General features: G+C 33.3%; 1 protein-coding gene and 1 long non-coding RNA gene across 2 annotated transcripts; one reads left to right on the top strand and one right to left on the bottom strand.

Annotated features, from left to right (window-relative positions):
* Window positions 1-349: 349 nt before the first annotated feature.
* LOC114342771 (uncharacterized) lies at window positions 350-1,630 on the top strand. The gene is made up of 2 exons (XR_003654436.2): window positions 350-537; window positions 1,006-1,630. It is a non-coding gene; the product is annotated as an uncharacterized LOC114342771 (long non-coding RNA).
* A 7,744-nt stretch (window positions 1,631-9,374) lies between these two features.
* On the bottom strand, window positions 9,375-15,034 carry LOC126886148 (uncharacterized). The gene is made up of 3 exons (XM_050652997.1): window positions 13,598-15,034; window positions 12,908-13,465; window positions 9,375-9,383 (listed from the first exon to the last, which is right to left on the bottom strand). The coding sequence occupies exons 1-3, from the start codon at window positions 15,032-15,034 to the stop codon at window positions 9,375-9,377; spliced, it is 2,004 nt and encodes a 667-aa protein (XP_050508954.1).
* Between the last annotated feature and the right edge of the window lie 7,352 nt (window positions 15,035-22,386).

Genomic DNA, 22,386 nt, shown 5'->3' with positions numbered 1-22,386 from the left:
CTCTTGAACGAAGTTCATATTTTTTGACATACCTCGTATAATATTGACAAAATTTAATATCTGATAATTGAATCTTAGGTTTTAGAGCATGCAGAACTTTTTATAAAGAATAATTTTTTTTCGTAAAATTAATAACAAAAAAGTTTCCCATATGTTTCCAACCTAAGTAGACACGCTGTATATAAACTTGATTTGGGATTTACAATGTATATTATACATTATAAATCATGATTCGGGAGTGCTCCTTGTAGCATTTAAGTGTCTTGGTTTGTTTATTTCTACTGCATCTTGATTGTACTTTTTAGTATATGTACCTACTTATATTTGTTTTTAGGAATTATGGGTATTTTATTGAGAAGTCTTGCATATCTTAGTCGGCTTAAAGATCTTCAACCATTGTTCAATCTTTCTCCACAGTCATTGTCTCAAATTATTAATCATATGATTACATTTATTACTGAAAATCATGTACATCTTTTAACAGATCTAAGAAATGTTCCATGGTTAAATGAAGAGAGAATGGAAACATATGCCGAGGTAAATAATTAGTACAACATTTACTTACTATTACTTACTTATGTAAAATGACAAAAGCCTATATATCTGAAAGAGCATATTATTATTCAGTAGCAGAGTTTCTTAATCAATAACTAAGAAATTGCGGTATCCTTATGTATAAGTTAAAATTTTAATCAATATTTAGGTGTCATATTATGCAGCAGCTTAACTTATCGAGGTAGATTATGCAATTTGCATTTTTTTTAATTGCAAGAGATTGTTATTGTTTTACTTCTTTTTGTATTTATATTGAATATTGATGATTTATATAATCATAGTAAATTGTCTTTATTGTTTTTTTATGACTCTTTGTAACCTTTGTCTATAATATTTTACAATTTTCCATGACAATAAAGCATATTATTTATATTCTATTCTATTAAATTTTAAGCAAATAACAGAAAACTATTAACTGACATTCTTAATTATTTGTTTCTAATGTTTTAGGCTGTACGTATAAGAGGTGGTGCTGTTCAAAATTGTTGGGGTTTATAGACGGAACAGCAAGGGCAATATGCAAGCCATCACAAAATCAAGAAGATTACTATTCAGGGCATAAAAGACAGCATTGCATAAAATATCAGTCTATTTTGTGTCCAGATGGGATTATCATAAATCTAAAAGGAGCACATATAGGAAGAAGACATGATGCTGGTATTTATAGGGAATCTAATCTTTATAATGAATTAGAAGGTGTGGCTACTTTTGAGGATAGAAATTATGTTTTATATGGGGACCAAGCTTATCCCATAAGTAATTTGCTATTATGTCCATATCCTAATAGACAAGGTTTGCTACCCCATCAACAGGCATTTAATAACTCTATGAAAGTTATTAGAACTGCTGTAGAATGGGGGTTTCAAAAAGTTATAGCTCAATTTGCATTCTTAGATTTAAAAAAAAAAACAGAAACTGTTATTACAAGATTTAGAAAATATGTATAAAGTTGGCGTTATATTAAATAATTGCCATACTTGCTTGTATGGTAGCCAAACCTCTCATTATTTTGGAGTAGTACCACCAACACTTGAGAACTACCTACATATAGAGGAATAATAAAAATGTAATAATATTTTAGTCTTTTATTTATAAAATTACACATCTATAACTTTGTATACTAAAATCACAATAAAGATGCTCTAGAAATAAACAAATCAAGACCCTTGAGTGTTACAAGGAGCACTTCCGAATCATGATTTACAATGTATAAACTTTGTAAATCATGATTTGGGAGTGCTCCTTGTAACATTCAACGAATCTTGGTTTGTCTATTTCTAGTGCATCTTTATTGTGATTTTAGTATAGTAAACACATCAGTTTTCATAATTTTCTATTCTTTTTAGCAAAGTTTCTATAATTTTTGTTTGAGATTCAATAAGAGACGTAGTACTCTTTTTTTCGGCAAAATCCATTTTCATTCTTTCTCTCTCAAACTCCCTTTGTAATTTTAACTCATTGTATTCATTGTCATATTTTTTTTCTTGAAATCTTAATCTTGCCTCTTCTAAATTCAACCTACGTTCTTCCAATTGAGTTTTTTTTTCTTCAAGTGCCCATTTCCCTTGATCGTATGTTAAAGTCTGTGGCTTTTTTTTAGTTAAATATTCCATCCCATTTTTACGCAACAACACACTTTTATTCTTTCTGCTTTTTGCTGGTCCTAAAAATATAAAGCATAAATACTTATGTTAGACACTTTGGATAAATAAACATACCCAATCCTATTTTTTTTATTTTCTTCTGCTTTGCTTACAGTTTTTGGAATATCTGAAATAAGGAAATACCTTAGTAATGTAAGCAAACAATACTTACATTTATTAGACACTTTGGATAAATAAACATACCCAATATATTTTTTCTCTTCTGCTTTGCCTGACGTTTTTGGATATCTGAAATAAGGAAACACTTTAGTAATATAAGCAAATTTTTTGAATATCATTTTTTAGATCTTTCACAGTTTTATTATAAATAAATACTAACGTGGTGTATTTTGCGCTGACACTCCTTCTTCAGCCACCACATCCACATTTACGACTATTATCTCTTCAACTTGCTGTTCTGGTGAAGTACCTAAAAAATAGTTACGTCAAACAATACCTATTGAAGATGGAAGGCTTGAAAACCCTAAATATTTACCATAACTATGCTCCACCTCAACCATTTTTATGGTATCCTCTTTGGACTTATTCTACATATATACAGAGTTATTCTCCCTCATCGTCCGACCCAATTCAATTATTTGTTTTTCTTTTGAAATAGTTCGCTTCTTTTTCGGAGGAGGTGCCAAAGCTACATAGGCACACATATCTGCTATTTCTTGCAAACATCTATCCCTTTCGCTATATATTTCTTCTACTCCTGATCTAAAAAAATTTTAATTGTTTTATTTTATTGAAGACAAAATAGTCTCGATATAATACAATATGTAGGTATAACTATATGTACTAATATCTACTCTTTTCAAAATGTGTTTTTCCTGATCAAAGACATATTTATTATCATGAGTCTTAGTTGTTACAAATTTTAGTAATAAGGAAACAAACCTTTTCTGGTCTGCATCAGTTTTTTTTTCTTCCACATATCTAGTAAGAGAAACAAATGGTCTTTGAGCGTTCTTATTATAAAATATTTGCCAGTGGCACTCTTCATATTTTCTTGGATTAATGTCCAATTTTCTGGATAGCTTAAAGGATTGTGACCTGACACTTGTTTTAACAAACATAAATCATCATCAGACGTAAATCTGATTCGTCTGCTGTCTGGGGTACTCATTTTCGAAAATTACTATAAGTAAAAAGTAAGGTAAGAAGGTAATACATAAAATAAAAATGGAATTTTTATTTTTACTATAAGTAAGTAAAGTTTGTCTAAATGAAAAATAAACAACAAACATAACCTAAGAAAGAAAATAGCGCGAGAAATTCCGCAAAGCGTAACAGCTCCCTTAATAACGGCAGGCCGTATTTCCAATAACGCAGCGTAAGCCAAATATCACATCTGCGCATGCTCTACTGTCAAAATAACGCGTGCTGTAATACAGCAGTGCAAAAGTGGTAGTGCAATATCTCTCTAATATATCTGCCGCTTCCTTCATGTTTTTTATATATTTTAAACGTGTCGTATCTATTTTCGAGTTCTTAATTTCATGGCACTCTTCGGCTAGGTGTTGACTCTTTACTTCTCGTATTTTACGTCTAATTTCTTTTTGCATACTTTTATAAAATGTTTCGTTGTTTTTTGCTAGTCGCCGTTTCTCAATCCAATCCAAACCGAGCTATATGGATACGCTAATTTCTGCCACTACTATTCTTCCGTCCTAAGAAAAAAGGCAGTATCTCCACAAATGTAAGTTTCGAGATAATGCAGATTTTAGTAAACAGGACTGAACCACCATGAAAATATTTATGGATTCCGGAACTCTTTAACTGCGTCGTAGTTCTTTTTCATATCATTGAATAAGTTTATTTTTTATATGTATTTTTTTATTTTTTTGTATTTTTATAACTTTAATGAAAATGGCGGTTACTGCTTTTGAGCAAGGTATGTTATTACAACCTTGCTTAAAAACAGTCAAGCAGATGCTAGATTAAAAAGCAGTATCTCCATTTTTTCTGTAGGAGATACTGCCTTTTAGGCTGGCATAAAATACTTACTGCCTTTTAACTAAGTAATGCCTAACAACAAGTTGAGTTACTGCAATTTTAATAGTCTACCAGACCAGGAATGAAGGCTTACTGCTTTCTAACTTTATTAGGTATATTAAGAACCCATATAAAAGGGCAAACTCGAAAATTGTAAATATTGGAGATACTACCTTCTTGCTTAGGACGGCAGTTTTGCTGGTCCGATTTCCATAGATATTGGGGACTGGTTTTTCCTCCAAAAATTAATTTTAGGTGTAATCTTTTAAGGAAGGTATTACTACTATTTGCCTACAATTACCTCCCCATTGTTATTATAACAAGCTTACTTACCCTTCTTTTTTACACTTGCCTCTTTCTCTTAGCGTCTTAGGTTCTTTGAAATTGTCGTATTTGCTTTGTAGAACTTAGGTTTTTTAAAATCTTTTCTCCAGTTCACCTATTTGACTTCTTTAACCTCTCCAATTAATATTATACATGCAATACCGTTCTTGTTTTTCTTTCTTTCTTCTTAGCTTCAACAACTCTATTTTTAATTACTTTGTTCTTCATGAAATTGCCTTGATGTCTTATAATGGATTTTTATTACTAAATTTCATAGGAATAACATTTATTAATATAATTATTAGGTATTTTTATGTGTTTTTTTTCTAATATTATTATTTTTTATTTTTTAGGTATTGATTACCAAAACAGTAAATACCGCTACATGAGCAGCTGAGACCTTTAAATCCTTCTAACAAGATGCTTATCATTCGTAACGTACGATCACGCATTGATGCTAATCAATAATTGGCCATTTAAAAGAAAAAGGTTCCGTAACAATTCGATGGTCCCATTACTCAAGAGCAGCAGTGGCTGTGCAACCGTAATATCTGCCCCCAGCGGCTGAACTATTGCCTCTAATTAATTTTACTGTCAACGGAGATTATCTTAATGTGTGGCATTCATAAAATTGGCGCAATAATCAAGAGATATATAATAGCAACTAGGTAGTACTGGTTGGCTTCGCATTAAGATTTCGTGTCGATATAGGTTAGCTCTAATAACTAAACCGATCCATTTGGATTTCGCTTTAGAGCAAAAGTAAAAACGATAATGTATTTTAAAAATTTCCTAATTATATTTGATTTTATAGGAATCTGTTAGATATTTTTCTTATAAATATGTAAGATGAATCATAAAAATAGAATTTGTGTTTAAAATAGTTAGGTATGTATGAAATTATAAAAAAAAATTGTTGTGTACATTTTTGAATTAAAAAATTCACCATGTGTAATAATAATTTACAAAGGATACAGTCCGTACAATATAGATACCGTTGCACGTCATTATCTACGTCAGAGATCTAAGTTGACATTGTTAACTAATTAAAAAAAATTCATAAATTTATTTTAAATCACATATAACACATAATTATTGGGAAGTGAATTATACTGCAAAACAAAGTAATATTTAATCTAAATAAATAAAAACGTTACAAATAGAAATCAAGAATTAAGTCGTATTATTACGTTAAAGTAAACAATAAAAGCAGTAAATGTAATAAAACAAATGTAATAAAACAAATATTTACAATAAAGAATAAAAAAAAATTTGTAGTGTCAACACTGCAACTGTCAAATAAATGTTACCATTTCATGCCAAAATATCACCTATGTTCGATCGCAGTTAACTGTAACTGTAATATAGTCCTGTCGCCAGGGGGGTACAACGGCCTTCTTAATTCAGATGGACTTACCCAAGTTTTTTATGTATTTTGGCCCGTAGAATACGAAATTTTTGGGTAACAGTTGATCCGGATGTCGATAAGATTGTTATAAACAAAGAAGTTGAGGAATTACATAACAGCGATTTCTCGCAAAACAAAACTATTTTGGTATTTTTTGGGTCATTCTAACCAAAAAATGTTCCTACAAGTTTTTTCGTAGGATGCATAGTTTTCGAGATAAACGCGGCTGAACTTTCAAAAAATCGAAAAGTGCAATTTTTGAACCCGAATAACCTTTGAATAAAAAATGAAATAGCAATTCTGCTTACCGGCTTTAAAAGTTTGAGTCAAATTATATCTGTTTTGAATATTTACTATTGCTAAATATTGCTAAAAATTTATTTTTTGATTGTTAAAAAAAGCTATAAACACATAGTGTTCCCGTGCCTAATACATGCGTTTTAAGGCACGCTACGTAGAAATAGCCCCGCTTGCACTCATATCTCCTCTACTTACCTACTCGTTTGATTTTAAATGAGAAATCATTGAAAACATCACTCAAGCACTAAGTGTTTGTAGCTTTGTTTTAACAATAAAATAATAAATTTTTAGCAATACAAATAATTAAAACCGATATAATTTGACTTGAACTTTCAAATGCGGTAAGCAGAATTGCTATTTTATTTTTTAATCAAAAGTTATTCGGGTTCAAAAATTGCAATTTTCGATTTTTTGAAAGTTCAACCGCGTTTATCTCGAAAACTATGCATCCTGCGAAAAAAATTGTAGGGACATTTTTTGGTTAGAACGGCCCAAAAAATACAAAAAAATGTTTTGTTTTGCGAGAAATCGCTGTTATGTGATTCCTCAACTTCTTGGTTTATAACAATCTTATCGACATCCGGATCAACTGTTACCCAAAAAATTCGTGTTCTACAAGTCAAAATACATAAAAAAAACTTGGGTAAGTCCATCTGAATACAGGAGGCCGTTGTACCCCCCCTGGCGACAGGACTAATACGTGTGTGCTTTTTAAAAACGCTTTATATTCCAGTTATACAAATTAAATGAAACAAGTTAGGGTATGTTTCTTTAAATTTACATAAATAGAAATTCTCCAATAATATTTATACGCGTATATAATAAAATATGTCTAGTGGCTGTAATTCCAGTGTACTCGGCTAAACGATTCTAAATGGGAAGACCCACTACCACTTAAGTATTTCGTGTTGTTATCATGTGATATCACGGGCTATGACGCGGATGACGTGCAACGGTATCTAGAGGTATTGTACGCGGTGGCGTAGCTGAAGATTGGAGGCCACCCGCGACAATTTTTGTGGGCCCCCGTATTATAAACTTAACGCCAACTAATAACAGTATAACTACTAAAATATGTGTAAATAACACTGTTTAGCCTTTCTTTAATAAGTCTTCATCAGTTAGTGTTAATTTAATTTTACGTAAGGAATCCAAAATCTGCAATAAAAAATGGGGGCTCCTATTTAATATTTGAAAGTAACCCCACATCCCACCTCCGTGGGGGGTCGTATTTGGCGTCATTCGATAGATTTTTCAAAAATATTGGATACGTATATTTTGCAGTTTTTCGATGTGATGTTTATTTCGCGAAATATCGTGTGGTTTCTAGTTAAAATTTTAAATTTACCCCCCATCCCTCTCCGTGTCGGGTAGAGTTTGATATCATTCGATAAATTTTTAAAAAATATTGAAAACGTATTTTCTAGTTTTTTGATCTAACGTTTATTTCTCGAAATATTCGCTTTTTGTTGTGAAATTTTGTGGCTCACCCATTTCCTTACGCCCCGCTCAAACCGTCAGATTTTTGAAATATACACTGTTCTGCATGTACTTGACTTACCTTATCTTAATCTGATGATTTAGAGTTTTTCTAAGGATAGAATTTTTTTTCGGGCCCCCTTAACGACCTCCTCTGTATTAAAATCTAATATATGGAAGTGGTAGATTTACAGGGAACAAGGTTCTCCCCATGTCATATTCTGATGCGCTCGAGTAACTGCAAAAATTCCCGCTTGGGCTCCCCTACCATAAGCTGATCATGTTTTAAAATATCTTGAGTGGTATCAAGTTTTAGTGGTATCAGTTTCTTGAGCCAGCAATTTTATAACTTCGTTTTGTATTTGGGGGCTCAAGTAATCTGTTTAAAGTTATTGTTTTTATCGATTAATTTAGCTAAAACAGGATCATATTTAGCTAGTAAATGAACCGCCGACAAAAAATTACCTGTTATGGATTCACTTTCATCTAAACTACCAATATGTCCAATAAACGCTAAATTGCACCCGGAAAGATTAAGATTTACGTCAATTACCCGCTTCATTGCTTCCTTCCAAATTCACTATTTTGATGCTTATTAGGGAAATATATTTTGATATTTAAAAAAAGTAAGAGTATTAGTCTTGAAGGCTTTAAGGGGCCCCTCCTAACGTCGGGCCCTCCGCCTTGCGGGCTCTGCGTGCCTGGCAGCTACGCCACTGATTGTAGGTGTATTAGGGTGGGTAGAAAATAAATAATGTTTAATTTTTTAATCGCTATACCACGGAAAGCTTGCCTTTGGGGTATATAAGTAAAATGAAAAGTAAAATAAAGTTATATATTGAACCCCAGCTAGCGCATCATACATAAAATTTTGTTTATTTCAGAAATCAAGACATTTTTCAATTATTTTTACAATCTTTAGCCAATAATATTTGAACGTGCTATAGGGAAAACTGTTTAGTTAATAGTTTAAAAAATAGGAAATAAATTTGAAACAGATAATATCTTTTAATTTGCGGTAGCGCAAAATAAGCAAAAATTGGTAAAGTTCACATATTAGCACCTTAAAAGAAGGTGTGGTCTAATATGTTGTGTTGGGTGTTAATAGCACAATCCATTTTTTGTTCTTTTACTTTACACTCCATTTAATTGGAATAAAATTATTATAGTGTGTGGTGTGAGTTTTTATTCAATCTCACCCCACCGTGGCAAAAATGGTTTAATTATTACCTTTTGCCTAATTGGACATAGGTGAATATTTTAGGACCACACCCGTATGTCCCGTCCTTCGATATAAACAAAATAGTGAACTTTTAGGAGAACTGGTTCGAATAATTTGATTTGGTCTGGTTTTAAAGGTGCTAATTAATACGATAGAAAGGGTTGTGTATTAGCGATAAATAAGGGTATTCGGCGAACAAAACATTTATTAACAAAAAAAAACAACGAATTTAACAAATAAGCCTCTTAACGATAAATGATATTCTTAATAGCGAACGAGAGAGAGTAAGAGTCTTTTTAATCTATTAATTATTGCGGAGAGAGTATTTTTACGGCGAAGAGAGACGCACAAGCGAACAAAGTGTTCAACTCGGAGAGCAGAAAGAGACTGCTGAAATTCTATTCAAATCTCTGCACTATTATCTTTGATAGTTTAGTTTACACTATTCGCCCTGAAAAGGGCAAAACACATGTTACACTTCTTTGGCAACATGGCCTGCTTTTACCCCGAAACGATAAAAATGCAGATGTCTATTTTATGAAACACACAACGCTACACTCAAGTTTTTCAGAGAATTAAATATTTTAAACACAATACAGATTGTCCCAACAGATTTACAGAGCGATATTTTTATAAAAGCAAATTAATGTAAATAACTGTTGTTTTCACAACATACTCCCCCGCGTTGAAGCACTGGCTTTAACATAAACCTAACCTAACATAAATCAACTTACAACGTTCTTAAGCGAAAACACTAAACTTAACTTAATTTTAACAGTCATTTGGTAGAGGACACAATTTATTAATAGAGCGCTTGAAGACTCCATCTTTAGTTTTGACCGATGCAACTCTTACTCGGCCATCCTTTCCGGGAAAGACATCAATCACTCTTGCTAGAGCCCAGTAAAGAGGAGGAGTGTTATCTTCAATCAACAAGACGAGATCGTTGGGCTCTAGGTTCTTATGAGGAAGAAACCATTTAGGGCGATTTTGGAGTCTGTTCAAGTAGTCAATTGACCATTTTTTCCAAAACATTTGCTGGAGTTTAGAGAGATGTTGCCATAAACTTAATCTATTTTCGGGAATGTGGATTACATCCCTTTCAGGAAATGACGTAAGAGATTGTCCAATCAAGAAATGTCCAGGGGTCAGATAGGTTAGATCAGAGGGATCATTTGAGAGGGAGCAAAGCGGTCGAGAGTTGAGCACAGCTTCAATTTGAGTGAGAACAGTGGTAAATTCTTCAAAAGTGAGCTTAATATCACCCATGAGTCTACGGATATGATGCTTTGCGCTCTTTATAGCGCTTTCCCAGATGCCACCATGATGAGGGGCTCGAGGAACTATGGTTTTCCAGCGAATATGCGATGATGCCAAAAAATCATTAATAGAGCGAGAGTTTTCTTTTTCTTTTAAAAACTTATAAAGTTCAAACAACTGATTACGAGCTCCCAAAAAGTTCGTGGCGTTGTCACTGAATATAGTCTGAGGGAGGCCTCTACGGCTAATAAAACGTTTTAGAGCGAGAAGAAACGTCTCTGTAGAAAGGCCGGACACGACTTCAATGTGAACAGCTCGAGTCGATAGACAAACGAAAAGAGCAATATAAGATTTTATCAAAGGAGCTTTGCGGAGTTTGGAAGCTTTGATCTGAAAGGGCCCGCCAAAATCTAATCCGACATGAGCGAATACTCGAGAGGATTGCAAACGTTCCTTTGGTAAATCTGCCATAATCTGAATAGCGGGTTTGGCATTAAACCTAAAACAAACCATACATTGGTGTATGACCTTTTTAACTTCACGTAGTCCATTTAAAGGCCAATATTTAAGTCGAATTTGAGATAAAGTATTTTGAGGACCAGAGTGACAAAGTCTGATATGTTCTCTCTGAAGAAAGAGAAGTACTACACGATTTTTTGAGGGAAGGAGAAGAGGATATTTTTGATCAAATGTAACGTCTGAGTTACCAAGGCGACCTCCTACACGCAGCATTTCATTTTCATCCAAAAAGGGGTTTAAGCGTAAAATAGACTTATTGGATAGAGTTTTACCTTTTTTAATCTCAGAAATCTCAAGCGAGAAAGAAGAATACTGAAGCATCTTAACAATCTTCAGTTCAGCGTTTTGAAGTTCGCTTACTTCAAGAGAATTTGATAACTTATGAGAAGGCGATTTGGCATTATTGGCAAACCTGAATATAAATGCTAAAGTTCTTACAAACCTTGAAAAATTAGAGAACCTATCAGAAAGAGAGGTGAAAAAATCTATTTGATCATTTCGAACGTGAAGAGTTACTTTCCTTTCTTCGGGTAACTTGGAGGTATAAACTTTTGGATTGTATTTCAACAAATCCAACCGAGATTGATTCAAAAATTGAGGACCATGAAACCACAAAGAAGATTTAAGTATTTCAGCGGGTAGCATTCCTCGGGAGAGTATGTCGGCAGGATTCTCTTTGGATCGTACGTGCCTCCAATGAGCGTTAGGAGAATCATCTAAAATTTGTGCAACCCTATTTGCTACAAATTGAGTCCAACGAGAGGGATGCGAACGAAGCCAAGCGAGAACAATTTCTGAATCCGACCACATATTTATAGAGTCTAAGCGAGAGAGTTTTTCTTCAATAATATTAGCAATCCTTGCTGTGAGCTTACTACACAATAGCGCACCCATGAGTTCCAATCTTGGGAGAGTCAAGGGTTTTAGCGGAGCGACACGACTCTTAGATGCTAAAAGTGAACAAGATACTTGTTCTGATCTATAAATCACACGTAGGTAGATGCAAGCTCCATAAGCCTTTAAACTTGCATCCGAGAATGCGTGAATCTCAACACTAGTGATTTCTTGACTTAAAAAGAGACACCGAGGTATATTTAAATCCTTAAAATTAGAGAGACTGCGAACAAAATTTAGCCACTCATGCAACGTATCTGCATCTATGATATCGTTCCAATTAATTTTGGAAATCCAAATTTGTTGCATGATTAATTTAGCGACAACTGTAACTGGGTTAATTAGGCCTTGAGGATCAAATATTTGGGCAATCATTGACAGTACTTCTCTCTTGGTGTATGAGTCCTTTAGGGTAAAATTTGGGAGAGAGATTGAGAAGGTGTCAAGAATAGGATTCCAACATAAACCTAAAACCTTATTGGAGCCATTATCTGGAGCTATTACATAAGTAGTGTTCGAAGAGAGAGAAGAGATATTTTTTAAAAACAAGTCTGAGTTAGAACACCATTTATGGAGAGAGATACAAGCGGTTCCAAGCAAACTAGTTATTTCCTTATGAGCTTTAAGGAGAGTCTGTACATCATTAGCGCCATAGAGAATGTCATCAATGTAACAACTATTTTGAAGAGCATCACTGGCCAGAGGATACTCAATCTGATGAGTTTGTGCCAGTTCCATTAAACAGCGAGTACTCTGAAAGCTAGCGCTTTTAGTTCCATACGTTACGGTTTGCAATTCAAGACACTCAATGTCTTTTAAAGGGGAGTCACGCCACAGAATATTTAAAAGAGAGGTTTGAGCAGGATTTATTCTAATTTGTCTATACATTTTTTGTATATCCGTTGTAAAAACGAAGGAATACAATCTAAACCGTAGCAAAATGTCAAAAAGTTCCGGTTGAAGAGTAGGACCTTTGAGTAAAATATCATTGAGCGAATAACCACTAGAGCTTTTCATCGAACCATCAAAAACAACCCTAAGCTTTGTTGTTAAAGATTCTTCCTTAAACACACAGTGATGCGGTAGAAAATATTTACTTTCTAACTTTTCGTTGGTTAGAGAGAGAGGCACTATTTTCGCATGTTCGAGAAGAAGATATTCATTAATGAAAGATTTATATTGAGCGTATGTACTTTCGTTTTTTAAGAGCCTATGTTCTAATTTCATAAATCTTTTAAAGGCCATTTTAAAGGATTCACCTAACATTTTATTAGCGTTTTTAGAGACAAATGGAAGATTTACTTGAAAGCGGCCTGAAGGTAATACAAGAGTAGTTTTGCTAAATATTTGTTCCGCTAATTCTTCATCGGGAGTTAATTTACTAACGAGGGGAACTTCTTCAATTTCGAAAAATTGTTGAAGCAACTTATCCAACTGATTTTCTTCGGGTTCGGATTGAACAAAGAGAGAAACATTTGACTGAGAGATAGCCAAATGTGAATTACGGTGAAAAACCTGAGGATTAATTGTACCAAAAATAACATAGCCTAAGTGAGTATTCTGAAGAATGGGAAGATTTTTTCCTAACCGTATAAATCCATCCGTCAATAATTCACTATAGATATCACCAGCTAGAAGCAAATCAATTTTACCCGGCACAGAATACGAGGGATCTGCGAGAGTGAGATCCTGTGGGACTTTTATTTTACTTCTATCTATAGTAGCTCTAGGAAGCCTACAAGTTATACTATCGAGTACAGCGAAAGAAGTTTTAAAACTTCTGTCCTTTACATTATAGGGGAAAAATTCTAAGTTTAACATTTCGTTTGAGAGTGAGGTGTTTTCGGATATGGTTGATATCTGTAGCCGTTTAAAATAAGGGATGAGTTTTAACTTTTCAACCAAATCACGAGAGATAAACGAATGCTGGCTCCCATTATCTAGGAGCGCTCTGGCATGCATGGGTCTGCCGTCTTTCGAATAAACGGTTACTAAAGCGGTAGCCAACAATACATCAGTTTTAACTGATAAAGCGGAGAGAGATGTGGCTGCCTGAGAATCTGGAAAATTTTGCATATCTACAGGAGGTCTGGATGAGCTAGTAGAAGCTTCATTTTGGCTGCGATTATTAAAAGAATGCTGAGTAGATATGGGAGCGACAACACGAGAGGCACCTTGAGAATTTTGAGGAGTTTGAGCATTGCGCTCACGAGAGAGAGCTTGCCTATTGATGTTCCTAGAGGAAGAGACATTTTCAGAGGTTCCATGGAGGGATGAGTGATGATGACCCCCACACAAAGTACATGATCGAGTAGAGCCGCAATCTTGAGAGAAATGTTTACTACCCAAACAATTAAAACACAGTTTCTTACCTTTTACAAAATTAAATTTTTTCTGTAAAGAGAGGCATTTAAAATCATTACACTGATAAACCTTATGAGCATTACTTCTACAAAAAGTACAATTATTATCAGAGAAAGAGTGTGATGGTTGGTCAACTGATGAGAAGAAAGATGCTTTTGATTGAGATCTGTTATTAACCTTTTTATCATGATCTGAAACATTTAATTTTTCCTGAATATCACACTTTTTCTCGAGAAATTTAAAAAACTGTGAAAGGGTAGGTAAGGTCTTTGTCCCAATATCATATTCAAAGGCCCTATGTGTAGCAAAATCTAATTTTTGTAAAAATATTTCAATTAATAGTAAATCCCAATGCTCAATTGGTACGGACATATTTTTCAAAGCGAGCAGCGTCTGCTGAGCCAGAGTTAAAAATTCGCGTAATGCCTTTGAATTACTTTTAACTAGAGATGGAGCCTTTAACAATTTTTGAATGTGTAAGCTAATCACTCGCGATTTGTTTTCGTAACGATCTTTGAGAGTTTTTACAGCTATATCGAAATTTTCGTCGATAACTTCGATGTTGTCGATCAACTGGAGGGGTTCATTTCGCAGGAACGATTTAAGGTAAATAAATCGTTGCACATTATTGAGTTCTTCATTGTTCACTATTAGCGTCTCGAAGAGCTGGTAGAACGAGTTGAACTCAGAGAATGACCCGCAGAACGTTTGCATGGTGATCTCCGGAAGCCTAACCTTAGCAGTGGCCACAGTTGACTGAGTGCTATTTGATCTGAGAGGAGGGGGGCCCAACAATAACTCGTCCATCTTACGCTGTAGGCCCGCGAGAATAGAGAAATATTTTTGCTCAGTTGTTACCCTGTCTTCTGCTTCAGTACCGGCTTCATCAATCTCGTCTATCTGATCCATTATTTCTTCATATTTTAAAAAACAGGTTTTTAATTCTGTTTGCCGAAATTGAAATTGTAGCGCATCCTTTTCCGTACTAGCCTTTTGTGAGAGCCAGTTTTCAATTCTTGTAATTTTAGCCTTCAAAGGCGTCCTTTTTTTCTTGAGGTCTTCCATTTCTATCCCGAATTCGATTGAGCACACACGGCGAGAGAGAGTCTATCGATACGCGCCAAAATCTGAATTACACTCGAGAGTTTTTTTGTGAATTAACAAGCGCGGCGAGAGAATAAGAGTTTAAGTTTCACAGAGAGATACAGCGTCTACGTTAAATGTCTACAAAAGTGTTTTTTGACCGTAAAATGTCTTTGAGCAGAGTTTACCTTGGATCAGCAATAAAAGTTTTTAAAAAATGGAAAAAGCTCACCAAATTAGTCCAATTGATAAAGCAACAGGCGGCAGCTACTAACCACACACAATAACTTCACTTCCTTTTACTTAGAGTTTATCGCGACGCGAACTAACAAGTCTTGTAGAGGTATTACACACAGAAATGTCCGAAAAAGCGGCACAAACACGAAAACCAACCAAAAATCCGGGTCGATGTAGACCATCAAATGGTGTGAGTTTTTATTCAATCTCACCCCACCGTGGCAAAAATGGTTTAATTATTACCTTTTGCCTAATTGGACATAGGTGAATATTTTAGGACCACACCCGTATGTCCCGTCCTTCGATATAAACAAAATAGTGAACTTTTAGGAGAACTGGTTCGAATAATTTGATTTGGTCTGGTTTTAAAGGTGCTAATTAATACGATAGAAAGGGTTGTGTATTAGCGATAAATAAGGGTATTCGGCGAACAAAACATTTATTAACAAAAAAAAACAACGAATTTAACAAATAAGCCTCTTAACGATAAATGATATTCTTAATAGCGAACGAGAGAGAGTAAGAGTCTTTTTAATCTATTAATTATTGCGGAGAGAGTATTTTTACGGCGAAGAGAGACGCACAAGCGAACAAAGTGTTCAACTCGGAGAGCAGAAAGAGACTGCTGAAATTCTATTCAAATCTCTGCACTATTATCTTTGATAGTTTAGTTTACACTATTCGCCCTGAAAAGGGCAAAACACATGTTACACTTCTTTGGCAACATGGCCTGCTTTTACCCCGAAACGATAAAAATGCAGATGTCTATTTTATGAAACACACAACGCTACACTCAAGTTTTTCAGAGAATTAAATATTTTAAACACAATACAGATTGTCCCAACAGATTTACAGAGCGATATTTTTATAAAAGCAAATTAATGTAAATAACTGTTGTTTTCACAACAGTGTGTTTAAAGTTATAAAGGATATAAATAAAACAACTTATAATTTTAATAACATGTTTAATTGAAAAAAAAAATAGAAACCAAATTGTAGCCAAAAAATATCAACAAATTAAATGAAATTTTGACATTAGAAAGAGTCTTTTACTCACTATTTCTGACTGGGTACGTTGAAGCTGCGCTTGCTGTCAAACTTTGTCATCGAAGCTCTGGATGCAACGGCAGATATTATGAAACCATATCGTTCCTTAGCACCGACGACTTTTTTAGATACTTCAGTAACTAACTTGACGCAGCGTTCCACGACTTGAGTATGACATGGAAATTTTCCAAAGTTCCAATCCTTGGGTGTTTCACCAGCAGTGATTTTAGCCCAAACTTCATCATCAGAGACTTTCCGTAACAGTGGTGGTGGCGTAATTTCAGTGGTGTTCGAATCAATTAATTCAGTATAGTCAGTCGCATGAAAGCTGATATTTGGAGGTCAAAGAACCTTAATTGTTTCTGTTTTTGTAGCTAACATTCTTACTTTGATTATTCTTCGGAATCATAATTTTCTTATGCGCTTACTTTCATCAACTATTATCCTCAGTAGCAAATTTTCTGGGTGGGCAAAAAAATGCATTTCTTTCGATTACAGAATCAAAATACTTAAAAACCTGTTCAAGTCCATCTATTATGTATTTGCTGTTCTTTATTTTGAATCGTACAGGCATGCATGATTTAAGAATGAAGGATACTAACAGTTTATGTTCAACTGAAGGCATTTCCACACCTAAATACAGTCTCAAAACTCTGTGAACTGTAGTCAACCATCAATAGTGGGAAAGTGGACCCGGTTCTCGAACAGATAAGTCCACAGGGAAGTTGCCTGACTTTATCGCACAACTGATGTCTAGCAGATACTGTTGATCTTTACTCAAAAGAGTGCGACCAATGTCCGGTAATTTACAATCAACACTTACAAAATCAACAATTGGAAGTTTTTCACACTTACTAAGCAGGTTGCAAAATTGGCCCAATAAATGACTTTGGCCCAGTTATTTCACCATCAAGGGTTTGAAATATATGCCGGAACGGCAACTCGTTGAAATTCAAAAGGCATATTGCCCACTGCAGGGGTCTTTTTACGTTTTCTTCAAAGGAAACGAATCACACCATTTTTCCAACCCATGTTAGTAACGGTACTGTTACACCCCATTACGTCAAGTTCATCTAAAGAAATGCCACCTTCAGTCCAGCTGATTCTATCCACTTTAAGGTGTGACGTGGCCAACATAAATAGATCTAGGTTCTAATATTATCGAATAATTTAATTTATTGACATTGTTTGGTTACAATTTGGTTTCTTTTTTGTTTCAATTAAAGATGTTTTTAAAATTTATTTTTTTTATTTATATCCTTTATAACTTTAAACACACTTTAATAATTATATTCCATTTAAATGGAGTGTAAAGTAAAAGAACAAAAAATGGATTGTGCTATTAACACCCAACACAACATACTAGACCACACCCTCTTTTAAGGTGCTAATAATATGTGAATTTGACCAATTTTTGAGTATTTTGCGCTACCGCAAATTAAAAGATATTGTCTGTTTCATATTTATTTCCCATTTTTGAAACTATTAACTAAATAGTTTTCACTATCGCATTGATTAATAACTACATCAGTTGGTGCTTTATAATCAATGACTATAGCTACATCAGTGGGTGCTTTATAATCAATGACTATAGCATGTTCAAATATTATTGGCTAAAGATTGTAAAAATAATTGAAAAATGTCTTGATTTCTGAAAAAACTAAATTTTAACTATGATGCGCTAGCTGGGGGTTCAATAATATTATTTTACTTTGCATTTTACTTATATATTCTAAGGCAAGTTTTCCGCGGTATAGCGATTAAGACATGAAACATTTTTTTTTTCGAGCCACCCTACAAGTTAGACCAAAGTAATTAATACATTTCCGAAGCAACAGATGATCAGACTAAAATTCAAAAACTGCCGTTTTAAACCTTTGCTCATCTACTAAAAGAAGGATACTATAAATAAGATATTTAATTACCCTATTTTTACCTTTGGCGATTTAAACGAAAAGACTGCCATTTTTGACACTTATTTGTTATTAACTAAAATTTTTGGACGGGCATTTTGTATTTAAAATGTATTAGATATATATACAGTGCGGTGGAATAAGTGTTGCCCCCCCCCCTCTTAACTTGTTTATTTTAAAAACATAAGCAAAACGCTCGGACAGGTCGATTTTTAAACTGACCATAGTATATTATAGCATCAACGTTTCGAACTTTACGCGATCCCTCTTCAGGTGACAGGCAAAACTTTGATTTTTTTAAATGGTAAAGTACATCATGTGATACCTCATTTAACAGATTATAAAATACTGATTTCAAAAATGTATAACACTTTAATCCTTTTTGAGATCGCAGGCCCAAAATTTTGGTCGAAATCTTTTTAAACGCATTAATTTTTTTCGAATTCTGAGAAAACTAATAAGTATTTTTGAAAAATTTAAACGCAGAATAAAAGATTAGATTATTACCGAGGCCTGACAGTCCCTTAGAATAAACAAAAAATTTCTTTTGAATGATATATTTGAAATTAATAATCACACTAAATTTTCTCATTTTTCCACCACTGTGACTTATTAAAATAAACATTATAGGAGTTCTCAGGGACTTTGGACCATCGAGAATACTGTAATATTTCATTCTGCGTTTAAATTTTTCAAAAATATTTATTGGTTTTTCCAGGATTCGAAAAAAATTTTTGCGTTTAGAAAGAATTTCACCGAAATTTTTCGCCTACGCTCTCAAAAAGGATTAAAGTATTATACATTTTTGAACTCAGTATTTTAAGAGCTTTTAAATGAGGTGTCACATGATGTACTTTCCTATTTAAAAAAAATCAAAGTTATGGCTGTCACCTGAAGAGGGATTGCGTAAAGTTCGAAACGTTGATGCTATAATATACTATGGTTAGTTTAATTATCGACATGTCCGAGAGTTTTGCTTATATTTTTAAAATAAACAAGTTAACAGGGGGGCAACACTTATTCCACCGCACTGTATATAGTACCCAAAAACCCATTTACAACCTGGCTGCTCAAGTGTCCCGAACATGGCATATTTTTGCCTTATTTCCGTGTCGTATATTGTTTATGGATCTCGACGTTTCTTTTTTTAATTTGTATGTGCTTTTTGCGTATATTACGAATATGTATTACTTGAATAAATAAATTGTTAAATAAACAATTTAAGCTGTTTAAACAATTCTTTTAATAATACCTATTTTGGATTAACTTTAATTGCAAATCATAGATTTTGACAACGACACCCGATTTTGGCATCGAAACGTTAATAAAATTATTTTTTCAATTTAATTGCGGCTTATTTCCCATCTAAATAGTTATTCATAGATAAGTATTTGGGATTAATATAATGGTTCGTCAATGATATTAGTATCTAATTTATTTTTAACAGATTTTTGGAAAATAATTAATTTTTCTATTCAATTGCTTCTATAAAACTAGTATATTGCCTTGGAAATCAAAAAATTTCAAAGGAACTAATGCTAACGTTTTAATTCTTGTTAGGGATCGGTACTCACTGGAGGGACCACAAACATTCGGATATACTTAGCGTCTCTTTGCAATGACAATGACGTCGAATTTGCTAAGTAACAAGACATTTACTCAACACACACTAGGTACTTGATTGGAAAAATATATTGTACCATGCCAATGGCTATTAGTTGTCGAGGCATTAAGCTAAATAAAAAAAATGCTTAACATGCTATTAGATGAATAAAACTTGAAGTGTAACAAAATTAGAGAACAAATTAGAGAGAACAAAAATAATGTTATTTGCAGGAAATTTTTTCAAAATATTGTTTTTTTTTTCATTATTTTAGTTACTAAACATATCGCTAATTTGAACTACAATAGAGGCTATATTGACAAATTGAGTGGTCCTTTTTGAACAAAGAAATTCGTTTCCCTTCATAAGTTATATACATGTAGCAACTGTTTTGTTTGTTCCTTTTTAGGAACAAACAATAAGCACTTTTTCTATCCTTCCAATCTCATCAATTGATAACAAAATTAAATATTTAAAGATGTAAATTCCAATAATTATCTTTTGTCAAGTAGATATATTATTAACACGTTGACGACAGTGCGTCAAATGTATGAGCAAGTGTTGTGACACTATCTAAATTTTGCAAGGTAGAATAGGGAAATTGCTGCATTTCTTTTAGCGCTTATAGTATATGGAAACAATAATTTTTTTAATGTTTTTTGTAAACATGTGGATGATGACCATTTCATATGCATCTGTAGATGTAATGTGACAAAAAATCTACCGATTTTTTGTCACAACTCGTTATTTTAAAAATGTCGTCTATAGACGTGTCACATTACATCAATGGAGATTAGACGGCTATAGACGTTCTGTCGGTCAACGTGTTAAAAAAATGTATCTATTCAATTATGGTTAGATTTCTCAATTGAAATTGATTTGTGGTACTGAATAATTTACAGTTAACACAAACCATTCAACTATGTACTTATCGTGTGAATTTCAAATCAGACAAAATAAACTCCTCATGAACACTTAATTTAAGATCATCATTTTTGTAATAAAAGATTAAACCATTCTCTGAAACCTACTGAGGGCACTACGGCTGTTAAAGTATTATTTCCATTTGATATGCACCTTCTTGAAAAGCCAATTACATTCTCAATTAATCAAACAAACATTTCTGATGATTTCTGCTGATTTACTTCCACCCGTGCGTTGAAAATTAACGACCGCGTGCAGTTTTCATTTCTTCTTTCACAAAGGTTAATAATTTGATTGCTTAGGACGATACGAAGAACTTGTTACTATTTGTCAGTGTTAACAACATATAACTGCAATATTGAACTGCTTGCACATTCCAATTTAAATATGGTTAGTTAAGCTATATGTAAATTTATGTAAATATAAATTATGATTTCAACGTTCCGAGTAAACTTATTTATACAATATGTAATAACACTAACAATTTTACAAACAAATTTAAACTAACAAAATAGATAATAAAAAACACGTACCCCGTACGCTAGTAAACCTGGTAAACCATAAAATTATTCACGAATAATTACTTTTTATACTAGGACTGTTTCTACTCACACAAACTAGTATCGCAAAATTAAGCCTCATCAATAGAAACTACAATAAGTTAAACAAGGATAAACAATACATGACGTCTTTGATAAATTATTAACTAAGAATTTTGACGTTTGTTATAAATTGCCGTTAAATTACATTAATCTAGCTATATAGTCCAGAAAGCCACTGCGCATCCGCTAGAAAAAATATTCTAATTCGGATTTTTTGCACAATCTTACTCAAAAAGGAATCCTTTTAACAAATTTACATGTTGCCAGGACCAAAAGGTGGTCAAAAATTTTTTAAACGTTTTTTTTTGTTTTTTTCCTAAAATTATTTTTTTTGCATGGAAAAAAGTTTTTTTAGGTTTTTCGGATCATTCCAAACAGAAAAGGTCCTTAGTGACTTTTCTATAAAAATGATAGTTTTTGACATATAAGCGATTAAAAATTGAAAAATTGCGAAATCGGCCATTTTTAACCCTCAAAAACTATGTGAAAAACTGAAAATTTAAATGTTGCCGAAGTAGGTGGATACTCTTTAAACATCAATTGATGAAATCCCGAGGAGTTTTTTGCAATACAGTATGTATTCAAAACTCCATTGTTTTTTAATTTCTAATCAAGCGTTCGCGACACTATTTTCCACCGACAGTATGGTGTAAATGAAAGGAATAAATTCGTTATTTCGTAAACCGGCGACTTTAAGGAAAAATCCCGAAACAGGTCGATTTTTGTTTTTAAGTTATGATATTGTGGCATATATGGTATACTAGTGACGTCGTCCGTCTGGGCGTGATGACGTAATCGATGATTTTTTTAAATGAGAATTCTTCAATTCTCTATTCAGTAATGTAAACATTTACATAATAGTTTATATAGGATGTCCAAAAAATTTTTATTAAATTAAACTATTTGACAAAAAAAGAAGTAGAAGGACACCCTGATATTACTGAATAGAGAATTGAAGAGCCTTTCAAATGAACTAGCACACGACCCCTATTCTCATTTAAAAAAATC

The sequence above is a fragment of the Diabrotica virgifera genome, chromosome 6, assembly GCF_917563875.1.
Source record: "Diabrotica virgifera virgifera chromosome 6, PGI_DIABVI_V3a".
Classification (NCBI taxonomy): domain Eukaryota; kingdom Metazoa; phylum Arthropoda; class Insecta; order Coleoptera; family Chrysomelidae; genus Diabrotica; species Diabrotica virgifera.
This window is presented reverse-complemented; position numbering and strand designations above follow the sequence as displayed.

Excerpts from the sequence above, each read along its gene's own strand:
- LOC126886148 (XM_050652997.1), bottom strand. The coding sequence starts at position 15,034 with ATGGAAGACCTCAAGAAAAAAAGGACGCCTTTGAAGGCTAAAATTACA. Across the intron at positions 13,466-13,597 it reads TATTGTTGGCTACCGCTTTA|ATATCAACCATATCCGAAAA; the intron begins GTAACCGTTTAT and ends AAACGGCTACAG.